The sequence below is a fragment of the Nicotiana tabacum genome, chromosome 14 (assembly GCF_000715075.1).
Source record: "Nicotiana tabacum cultivar K326 chromosome 14, ASM71507v2, whole genome shotgun sequence".
NCBI lineage: Eukaryota > Viridiplantae > Streptophyta > Magnoliopsida > Solanales > Solanaceae > Nicotiana > Nicotiana tabacum.
This window is the reverse complement of record NC_134093.1, coordinates 53926059-53938493: the sequence shown is the minus strand read 5'-3', so window position 1 is coordinate 53938493 and position 12435 is coordinate 53926059. Positions and strand designations below refer to the sequence as shown.

Genomic DNA, 12435 nt, shown 5'->3' with positions numbered 1-12435 from the left:
TGGTCCTTTATTTTATGACATATATTATCAAGCATCATAATAAAGTTCAAACGAAAGTGTCTTATTTTTCTACATCCCTCGTACTCCCACTTGTCAAACATAAACTTAAAAAATTGAAGTCTTTGTGACAATCTTTTAAAAACTGATTATTTTTGGAAACGAACTTACTTGGTTTTCTTGAAAGTTTGATTATCTCATAAATGTTTTGCAAATATGATGTTTATCGTATAGACCACGTTGTCTTGTTACGAAGCATTGTTTTTGCATTACCCGAAGTCAGTAAATAGTAAAAACAGACATTTTCGCACAATATGTCACATCCCACCTTGCACGTAGTCTGCTTTTAATTTGTTGTCCTACCGCAGAAACTATTAAAAATATCACTTTTGGCAAAACAAAATTAATGTAGTAGTAACTAGAGCCACAAAATTAAAATGAATTCCTCCGGAATTGATAAACAATTAATAAATTATTTGTTGAGGAGCAAGCAAACTCCTTGGTTAATGATCATAGTAACCAAACATATTTATGTACTTAGAAGAGTAATCAATACAAAAAAAAGGGGTAAAATCTCGCTTGCTTTTCAATCAAAAGCGTTGAGAGAGGGACATGTGTCGACGCCTGATGTGCGGAGAGACGATAGATATAAGTCCACCTAGTGGTGGTCTCATCTTCGACCTATAAATCATCTCATCATACGGCCTTCGATAGAACTTCAAAAAAGGCTGGAATGATTCACGACACTTACTGATATGGCAATTATTATTATCTTTCTTGAAGAACATGGCTGGAGATTGAAAAAATGATAGCCTCGTACTCGTAGTAGCCCTAGGATGGCGAATTTCTGACGGGTCCAACTCTTGAGTTTTTTGTGGCAAAGGAGTAGAAGGGAAGAACCCTTTCTTGATGTTGCCACGTGGAGTCCTAGCAATGGGTGATGCAAATGAGTAGGACCTAGCATTGAGGGGTGAGATGGCTGGAGTAGTAGTGGGGCCAACTTTAGCTGATGACGTGTCAGTTAAAGATAAATACCATGGCTTGACCGAGTCAAAATGGTGTGAGACAGTGAAGGAAAATCTTGAAGAAGAGCAGGATCCAATCTTGCCAGATGAACAAGGTATGGAGGAAGGATTGAATCTGAGAGATGCAGCTCTTGGATAAGCAGTGAAGTCATTGAATTCCAATGATTCCTCAAAGTCAAGTGATGATACCACCATTGTTAATGATGCTAGATCAACAAACGTCTTAACACCCTGCAGAAAAACCACAAGTGTTGTAAGATACTGATATTGTAAAATATATTTATACATTAATATTAGTCATTAACCGTAAAAATTTAGGATATGTATTATCAAAGTCACCTAGTAAAAATAGTAAGTAGTAAGTGGCGGAGTCACATATGATACTAATTCGTCAAAAAATTACATTGTGTAATTAAATATATAAAAAAACTTTTTTATGTGTATATATTTTATGTGTTGAAACTTCTTAATTTCGTGTATATTTACTTTTTTATATTTTGACACCCCTTGTTAAAATTTTAACTCCACTAATGTAAGTAACTAATTATCACAAGTTAATTGGTAACCTAATAAAAATGACAACTAACATGTTATCACAAGTTAAACTAAACTATTATGATATAAACTATGCTTACGCTATCATAATGTACTCTTATTTCTGTGCTAGCTATATGTGACACAATATTAGTGTCTTTTTATTTTTTAAAAAATGGATAGAATAAGGTGAGAAAAGAAATACCTTCCAAAGATAAGAGAAAAGTGAAGGAGGATCAATGACAAAAGCTTTGTGGAGTCGTCCTGGATAATAATCGGCAATAATTTTGAGTGAAGCCAACAAAATGTTCATAAAAGCTGATGCTGACCTGAAAAAGCCTGCAATTTTTCACAGCAGCCCCCAATGATATGATTTAGTCAAACATAACCCCAATAATAAATTGTCATAACCCAATGAAGCACTAAAGTGATAAAGCAAAACAAAAATTCAAATTCATTGCAGAGCATGTTCGATTTTTTCTTTTTTCTTTTTCTCTGTGCTTTGAGTTCTGGACTCTGACAAGCTAAGAAAAAGTAGAATTATGGGTACTTTTGCATGACATTATTGAGATTTTCTAGTAAAGATAAAAGAGAATGACAAGTTATACCCCTACATTCTCAAACTTGAAAGCAACACCTCAAGGGCACTCCAGGCAAAGCATGAAAATATTTCAGATTCTTGCCTGCTGAATGTAGAGCTATAGCAGGCAAAATTTTATTAGTTAATTAATTGCTCTTTAATTAAGTGATTAGGCGTGACATTGGAAATTAAAAAGATCTGAAATGGGTTTTATAAATTTTATAAAAAGTGGTCCTTAAGAGGTATTTTCAGACTGAAAATTCTTGGAAACCCCTCAGAATAGAATGTACATTAATTATAATAATTCCCCTAAGTACTGAGAGAAAGCTGAGTTCTGGTTTACTATGTAAGTAACTTGTGTGAAATACCAATCTATCCTTCCTTTTCAAATTCATGATGAGCTAAACAAGGGTAATACTGTCATTACATGAAAAATACTTACTGGCATCAAAGAGAACAACAAATTGTTCAACACTTTTGGCCATGGTTTGAATTGCCACCTCCAGTGTAAACACCAGCAACCGAGTAAACCTACCATTTTTTAAACCACAAAATATTGAATGGAAGAATGCAAATATTAATTTATATTCGAGTTAAGCTAAGTATATATTTAAAGACACAGTGAAGAAGTTTTACACTATCAAGTTATTTAAATGTCAATTACAAGTAACTATTTATAGCAAGTATGAATTGTTAATCTACAAAACATGGTAAATGACATGTGTGTGTATATATATATATATATATATATATATATATATACTGATAGTATAAAAATCAATGTAAGTGTATAATTCAAATCCTTCATTTTCTTGGTGTGTAGAAGAGATCAAAATTAAGGGACAGGGAAGTAACTTACAGTTTCTGTGAGTGGAATTTCTGGTAATCTTGCTTGATCCGGAAAATCTATAATTTGATCCAAAGAAAAAGGAATAATTATTTAATGAAAGTTTTTATGTTAATTTGAGAAAGATTGAAAAAAAAATGAAAATTACCACAACAGGTCTAGAATCATCATCATGACCAGAAACATAAGCTGCCCCTTCTGCTAGCTCAGCAGAGAATTCATCAGCAATAAGATAATCTGCAACAAATATTCAACCCAAAAATAAATAAAATAAAGTGATGAGATGAAGCTTTTTGGAATGAATTTACTTTAATCATAGCTTAGATTTTGCGTACTTTAATGAGCTCAGCTCATTCAAACAATTTAAAAAAAGAACAGATGAAAACGAGAGAGATTCTCTGATTCTCTTTTTCTTTAAAACAAACAAAAAGAGAAGACAAATTAGGATATGCAATTGGATACCATAAAACGGAGTTTAATTAAAATTTTAATATAATAAGATGATGAAGAAATAATTAAAGAAGAAGACAAAAATATTACCAGTGCCTAAAGAGTCTCTCCAGGCAAGACAGTTCCTCAACTGCTTAGCAGCTTTCTTGACATTTTCACCTTTCACTTTCAAAAACCTCTCTACACAACCACTGTTACAGAACTTCTCCTGCAACAAGAAAAAAACAAAACCATCTTCAGTTATAATTTCTATATATATATTTGTCACTTTATTTTTTTCAGCCATGTAAAAATATATATTCATAAAACAAAAACTGAGTATCTTCTAAGTAGTACCTGTTTAACAGTGAGAGGAGCTTGTTTTTTGAGCAGTTGAAGAACAGCTTGAACTCTTTCTTTGTCTTTGTGCACGTTGATCTGCTCTTTCTTTCCCATTCTGAGTAAGACAAAGAGCAAAAGAACACCACTATCTTGGGCTGCTGTTTTTTGTTATATAAGTAACTATTTGTTCGTCAACTGGAATAGAGAAAAGATGAAACTCTCAAGAAAAAGAGAATATTGAGACAGAGATACTACTCTTCTTCTTTACGCAACCATTTGAAAAAAATACAGTGTGTTGTAGAGTTAAAATAGTGGAGTTAATAGTGAAATATTATGAGAAAGAGAGAGCCCGTATTTATAGGAGTGACGGAAGCCGTTAAATGAAAGAGCTACCAAAGGTCAACAGTGCCTAATGACGGCTTGAAAGCGAGGCCTAACGGAACAACGTCGGCCCACTCCTTTTACTTTCCCTATTATTCTACCCCTTTAATACATGGAAAAAGCAATGTTCAAATGAATACAAAAGAAAGTTAAGAACTAACTTCTTCAACTGGAATACTAGCAACTGCTTATGAATAATTATTTACTATTTGAGGAGTAGTAAAAAGACAAGTCTTAGACGAATCTCAATAATTTGAGCCCAAACATCGTAGCCGTAACATTATATAATATGATCTTTTAAAACGTATGTATTTCTATATATTTATATTACATGTGTGTCTGTTACTACAAAAGAATAACGGATGCAATGATAATCCGCAATATTCACTAATTTAGAATTTTGAATATGTTAGGGCCCGCCAGCCCGTCCGCTATGCACGAGTGGGGTCCGGAAAATGGCCGAACTACAAGGTTTATTGTACGCAGTCTTACCCTATATTTCTGCAAGAGGTTGTTTCCACGGCTCAAACCCGTGACCTCCTGATCACATAGCAGCAACTTTACCAGTTACGTCAAGGTTCCCTTCAACACATAATTGTTTTGCCCTACCAAAAGATACATAAAAAGGAACTTAATTGTACTAAAATTATTAATCAGCTCAAGTCTGAAATTATTTTCTTTTTACATGAATAAAGATAAAGGATTAAGGAACCACAATCTAATAACTAGTTCATATAACGGTCACATAGTATATCAATATAATCGTTCTTCCTCTTTTATTTTAATATTACTTAATGAAAGGAAGTAACACAATGGCCTATGTGCTATAGTTATAAGTATGATACTTCAAAACATAATTGAGGAGTTAAAAGTGCTCTACGAGAAGTTATCTTAATTCTGTACAGAACATGCACTAAGATCTATTCTTCCGTCTCAAACTATCTGTCGTGTTTTTCTTTTACACGCCCCTTAAGAAATATTAATTAGAAGGGGGTTTTGGATTATTTTACCCTTATTTATGTCTTAGGATATAATTTCTCTTCATTGAATAGTTACACTATTTATATGCTATCTACATCTTCAAAAATAATTATTGTTAAGGGTAAATAGAGGAAAAAATATTTTTGTCTTGAACTTCTAAAATGACAAATAATTTGAGACGGCTATTTTTAGAAATTAAGACAGATAATCTGAGACGGAGGGTATATTAATTCCTTCGCAAATTGTGGTTAGTGAATATGCAATTTTTAATGAGCATCTGGCTTTTATTGCGAAAGCGTAGTTTTGGCAACTGATATTACTTGAAGAGTAGTTCATTTAAGGCATGTCAATATTAAATAACCAAAATTGATGGCAAGGCCTTTTAATTGTGGAAATGGATTACAATGGCATCAGTGATAAAGACGTACGAGCATGTAATAATAATAAGAAGAAACTGCAGTTAAGTTGGTGGCAGCTTTCATCAAGATTCTTTTTCATTTTCCAAATTTAGCTTCATATAATGTCCAATATATGTTTTAATTTTTGTACTCTCTTTGACCCCGGGATTTGATCAATTATCTTATCTATTTGTGGACCTCGATCCAGTATTTAGGAGTTGCAAACTTGTAATTGCCCCAAATAGCAAGGGATTTTCACGTACTAAAATCACCCAAGACTTATTACAATATTCCTCAACTACATATAATTCATAATTCAGAACTCTTGATTGTAAATATAACATGCAATGTGATTGCTGTTTTAATTCTTAAAAATTACAATCGAGTAAAGTTTTCATTACGTTCTTTAAAATTGTTGAATAATGAATGTGCACAAATATCAGTATAGTTTTATTACAAGTTCTGAATCTTGACACCTACTATTATTATGAAATGAGCAACTTAATTCTATAGAATCTTTCTCAATCATCTAGAAGGGAATTTGTATATAATTCCTTGTACTTCCCTACATAATCTATCACATAGTATCCCCTGATCATCTTAAGGAGAACTTGAATGCAACTATTTTGACTTGCCCTAGATATCTACCGAATTTTGGCATCGCATCTGCGACTCTTTGACACAGTGACGAAAAAAGGATTTTTATGAAAGAAATTCAAGATATATACAAAAAATAATATGCGAAGAAATCAAGAGCATTTCACAAATTTTAATCAAAAGGAATTTCATCATAAACTTACCAAGGTGATTCATTGTCTATAATAACTGACTTTAAATTAAACATAAAATAAATGTTAACAAGCTAAAGAACAATAAAAGAGAACCATCACTATTAAAAGGTCAAAAGAAGATGGATGATATATGGATCTCATCAATCGAAAGTTGATTTGAGCATTAATAATGATAAAAAGTTATGGCACACATTCTGACTGCTGCTATGTCTACTGTATACCTTTTATTCTTGAACAGTAATAATGTATGTTGGTCCCTTGTGCCCCAAAATGGTATTATAGCAATGGGACCAAACTGCAAACCAATATGAAACAACCCGTGATCGGATATTTTAGGATTTATAAGTGCAAAGCATATTAATGTTGTTCTGGAAAATTTGTACCCCACGTTTGTTTCTCTGTATGTAAAGAACTTTTAGGTTTTATCCATTTGGTGATACCCTCTCTTTTGCCTTATGAAAGTGGCATGTTCTTCTTAGCAAAAATGAAATATTCATTTTAGCTATAGTTAGCAATAAGACACCTATGGACACCCTTTGCCCGTATATCTTTCTTTCCTATTTAAAATAGCAAGGGTTATACCGATATCTACTCAAATTGGAATGGTTATACCGATATCTACTCAAATTAGAATAATTCTTATTTTCACTTATTATCATAGAAAATTTTCATGAGCTTGACTTCTCAAAATATATTCAAGCTTGCACGTGAAGGGACATGCTTAAAACATAATTAAGTGAATAAAATTATAATTTTTCTAACAATTTAAGCCTTTAAATGAGATAATCATATATGTGATCACTAATTCCAACATTGCAATTGCCAATAAGGATTAACGTTTCATTTGTAGTTGATCAATAATTCGTTATTGGATGACATGAGTTGAGATCATTTGAAGTTTTTCTGACCAAATTTTAAAATAAAAGGAATACGCTAATCTGAATTTTTTATTTTTTTATTTTATGTTCATCATATCGATCACTCCAGATTTATCAACTTAAATTGCTACCACACTTAACGATCATCATGATTTTCATGCAAACCTTCTTAAACATATGAGAGAGGCAGAGAACAATGTGCATAAACCAGGTGAGTAACGATATAATTTTGTGGAATACATGTCAAGCCTAATAAGTGATCATTGGAGCTAAGCAAAGCCATGAAATTGGTTGATTAAGCTCGATGTCACGAATTAACGTGACTCGATTTGAATCAGAGATCAAGAAAGAATTGGGGAGGGGCTCCTTAGTTAATTATAATTGTTTATCAGTTCTTATGCTATAGTCTCCTAGTTTAGGAATATTACAGCTTAGTCTACAGTAATCAGTCTAATGAATCAAGGACACTTGTCCATTAGGTACCAACGGTCGGTACAGCTGTGCCCCTATCATCTTTATATTCTGTCCCTATGCATTGTAATCATCAATCAGATTTTATTAATCCAATTTACTGGTTTGCTTAGCTTTTTCATTCTTTTTTCTTTTCGTTATTCACGAGCTGCCTTCAATCCAACTGTTGTAGCTCAACACGCTACATTTTGGTATCAGAGCATCTATCTTGGGCAACCATGGTGGATAAAACTCGACACTCCGACGACGGGGGTGGTACTTCTAACCTGAAAACAAAGATCCAAGCATTCATAGTAACCTCTAGCAAGAGGATTGAGGACTTGGAAGAGTTGTAGAAAAAATGATAACTAGCAGTTCAGCATTTGGAATCATTGGTGGTGGATATTCATTGGAGGGAAGTTGCCCGGCAAGAAGTACAGTCTAACATGGGGCTAGCTCAAGAGGGAATGTATTTGGAATCGGGACAGTCATCTGTTCATGGAGCTCCTCGAGCTGCGTCGACACTAGTAACCCCATCGTCAACAATAGGGGTTACTCGTCCTCACTCAACCCCATTAATACCGGCTTATCTTGGTGTCACTGGTGCGTTGTGGTTACCGCCGGCCCCGACGACCCCCATTTATCCCTGTACCATAAGAGGCTTACCTCTTCATACTCCTACCATCTACCCAGATTAACCTATACAACACCAGCTAGTGACCCATTGACATTTGCCCCTATGAGCCTTTATTTTTCACACACCAGCAACCAGCCACATCTTCAACCTTCAATACCAGGTCTACCTCGTACCACTTCTAGTTTTTCCCGTTCCATGCCCAGTTGAATTTTCCCTTCCTACTTAAACTAAGTGATGCCCTTAACCTTTGGAATTTCCAACTCTACAACTTCATCATCCCAATTACCATCTTACTCATCCTCAACCCCTTTTTCCTCATATATACCAATAACGACTACAACCCAAATTCCTTCACAAGCCCAAATCGAAATTTCGACCCAAATGCCCACATACACATACACTACTTTTATACCTCCTCCTTATAATACACCAGCACATTTTCCTGTCCCACTTGACGCCCAACCTCAACAGTCGCGCATGCCAAAGGGTAAATTACCTTTCTCTGAATTTGATAGTAACAATCCTCGAACTTGTATTTGGTGTTATTATCATTATTTCCACCTGTACTGTGTCCCCGAGGTCGAAAAAATAACGTACGTGGCCATCAATACCAGGGAGGCCATTAATAACGGGTATGACTCTTATATGATAGACCATGGAGGTTATGTTACTTGGCCCCAATTTTGCATTGATATTTGTAAACGCTATGGTCAATCCAAGGCCATTTATGAAATCACAGAGTTTAACCGATAGCAAATGGGCTAATGTGGATAGTTCCAAAAGAAATTTGAGGATCTTCGTTGTCATGTGTTACGAGCTAGGCCCCATTTAGACGAGGCCTATTTCATTGAATACTTTGTGAGTATTGGTTGATATGGCTAATCCATAAACTTTGTTAGAAGCATACAAGTTTGCCAAACGTTATGAGTGTTGCTTCAATGCTTCTGCCAAATAGACTTTTTCAAAAATGCCCAAGCCCAGCCCATCACAGTACCCAGCCAAAGCCCAGATTTCTTTTTCTACTAGTCGAAGCTCGGGAAATAACTTCAAGGTAACGTTCTAGAAAAACCTTTCTATTGAGGCCTTGAGAGAACAGAACTATGTTTCAAGTGTCATGATAAATACTCTCCTGGACACCAATACAAGCCCAAGGCATTGAATACGATGGAAGGTGAGGAGACATTTATGGAGGCCCTTGATGAAGAATTGCAGAATGAAGTAACTGGTAAAGGGGAGGTTGAAAAAGCAGAGGTAGCTATTAATACTATGATGGGCCAAAATGGGTCCTCCACTACAATACGTATTGAAGAATGGGTAAGAAAATTTCTAGTGATGGTCCTTATCGATAGCGGGGCAACGCATAGCTTTGTGGAGCACTGAGTTAGTAAATAATTGCGGTTAAACATGGAACCTACTGACTAGAGCATGAATGTGAAGGTGGCCAATGGCCAGATAATGAAATGCAACCAAAGATGCTCAAAATTTCTGTGGAAAATGAATAGGGAGGCCTTTGTGTGGGATTTGAATGTGTTAGGAGTAGGTGGTAGTGACATTGTACTTGGAATGGATTGGCTAGATTCTGTAACGCCTATTTTGCTTCACACCTGTCCTCGTAGCATCTCATTTTTCAGAGGAAAAAAGTTCGTCGCATTAACTAGCAATGACGATGTGGGCTTTATTGAATCAAGGGATGCAAAATCTATATAACGATTGTTGAAGGTGGGCTGCTGTGTCATGACATCCCAGTTCCTATCCAGTGTAACTGCTGGAGTTAGATGATCCCATTAAGTCTTTAATTAAAGACTTTGCTGATATTTTTAAAGAACCTCATGGGCTTCCACCGAAAAGAGCATGTGACCATGCAATTGAACTAAAGCCCGGTGCTAAGCCTGTCAACCAAAGATCTTACAGGTATTCGTTTGAACAAAAGAACACCATTGAAAGAATGGTGAAAGAGATGTTTGATGCACAAACTGTAGTACCCAGTACTTCCTCATTTGCTTCTCTAGTCATTTTGGTTAAGAAGAAGGATGCCATATGGAGGTTTTGTGTGGACTATCGGAGGCTTAATGACATCGCAATTAAGAATAAATATTCAATTCCGGTAGTTGAAGATTTGCTTGACGAACTTAATGGGGCTGCTTACTTTTCCAAGCTAGATTTGAGGTCCGGATACCATCAAATACGTATGAGGCGGGGGGTAAATTCAAGACGGCATTTAAAACTCATCATGGATTGTGTGAGTTTAGAGTAATTTCGTTTGGCCTTACTAATAAACCCGTTACATTTGAAGTTCTAAGGGCTAATTTTTTATTTGCTAATATGTTAAAGTGTTGTTTTGGCCGAACCCAAATTGAATACTTGGGCCATTTGATATCAGGCCAAGGGGTGAGTACCAACCCATCAAAGATTGAAGCAATGGTCGATTGGACTTATCCACAAAATGTACGAGAGCTAAGGAGATTTCTTGGTTTAATCAGCTATAATTGACGATTCATTAAGCTTTTTGCAATTATTAGTCGGCCCTTAACTGAATTGTTAATAAAAGGAACATTCAGTTGGAATAAAAAAGCCTTTTTAGCGTTTGATGAACAGAAAAATGCCATGATTAGAGCTCCTGTTTTTGGACTTCCTGATTTCTCTGTTCCACTTATTATTGAGGTTGATGCAAGTGAGACAGGGATCAGAGCAGTCTTGATGCAAAATCACAAGGCAATAGCTTTCTTGAGCCCAAAACATTTGGGCTTGTACACGTAGGAGAAGGAACTATTGGTCCTACTGTTGGAAGTAGACAAATGGCGACATTACCTTCATCCCAACCATTTTATTATCCGGACAGACCATTTCAGCCTCAAATTCTTGAAGGATCAATTGCTGACTACAACTTTGCAACATAAAGGCGTCTTCAAACTTATGGGCCTCAACTATGAAATACAATTTCGTAAAGGGGTTGATAACATTGTGGCGGACGCTTTATCCAAGAAAGTTCAACCCAACAGCGAAGGGGTTGGGCCATCAGAATGCTGTGGGCTATCGGTTGTTCAGCTCAAATAGGTTCAAGAGCTAATTGACAGCTACGATGGGGATAAAGAAGCCCAAAAATTGATTACACAATTAACTCTGGACTCAACTATTGTTTCAAATGTCACTTTCATCAAGGGAGTTATACGAATGAATGGCAAATTATGGGTGGGTAATAATTCCCAGATCAGAGACAAGATAATTGAGCAAATGCATTGCACTATGTGGGGGTGGTCATTCTGGGATCCTAGGTACTCAGCAAAGGGTGAAAGCTAATTTCTTTTGGCAGAGTATGATGAAAGATATTAAGGAAAAGGTCAAAGCTCATGATACCTGCCAGAGAAACAAAGCTGAACATGTACTATACACGGGCCTTTTGCAACCTCTGCCAGTACCATCTAATACTTGGGAACATGTGACTATGGACTTTATTGAAGGCTTGCCCCATTCCTTTGGAAAGAATACAATTCTTGTGGTTATTGACTGATTCATAAAGTATACACATCTCTTTACTCTAACTCATCCCTATAATGCTTCACAAGTAGCTCAATTATTCTTGGATAATATTTGCAAGCTACATGAGGTCCCAAAATCTATCCTCTCCGACAGAGATCCCATATTTACTAGTTTGTTTTGGAAGGAAATGTTCAAAGGATTATAGGTGGAGCAACGCCTAGGTTCAGGTTATCATCCACAGACTAATGGCCAATCGGAGAGGCTAAACCAATATGTTGAAACTTACCTACGATGTATGACTGGTCACAAGCCCAAGGGATTGGAGTAAATAGATTTCTATGGCTGAAGATTGGTACAACACGAACTTCCAATCGACTATTGTCAAGACACCCTTCAAGGCCCTCTATGGCTATGACCCTCCACTTCCTAGTTTCGAGCTTATTGCATAATCAAAGGTGAAATCTGTGGATCAATTATTGAAAGAGAGGCAATTACTAGATCGAATATTGAAGAATAATTTGGTCCAAGCCCAGAATCGCATGAAACAATTTGCAGATTCTAAAAGAAGTGAGAGGGAATTCAAGGTGGGAGATATGGTCTACATCAGGCTGTTCGAAAGAACCTTAAATTGTCAGCAAGATCTTTTGGCCCCTATGAAGTCAGTCGAAGAATTGAAGTTATCGCCTAT

The 12435-nt window shown here is 35.7% G+C and overlaps 1 protein-coding gene across 1 annotated transcript; it reads right to left on the bottom strand.

The window, feature by feature from the left end:
- Nucleotides 1-416: 416 nt before the first annotated feature.
- LOC107794758 (uncharacterized) lies at nucleotides 417-4089 on the bottom strand. Its single transcript, XM_075229580.1, has 7 exons — nucleotides 3770-4089; nucleotides 3524-3641; nucleotides 3132-3220; nucleotides 2996-3042; nucleotides 2579-2667; nucleotides 1762-1895; nucleotides 417-1253 (listed from the first exon to the last, which is right to left on the bottom strand). The coding sequence occupies exons 1-7, from the start codon at nucleotides 3866-3868 to the stop codon at nucleotides 588-590; spliced, it is 1242 nt and encodes a 413-aa protein (XP_075085681.1). The 5' UTR covers nucleotides 3869-4089; the 3' UTR covers nucleotides 417-587.
- Between the last annotated feature and the right edge of the window lie 8346 nt (nucleotides 4090-12435).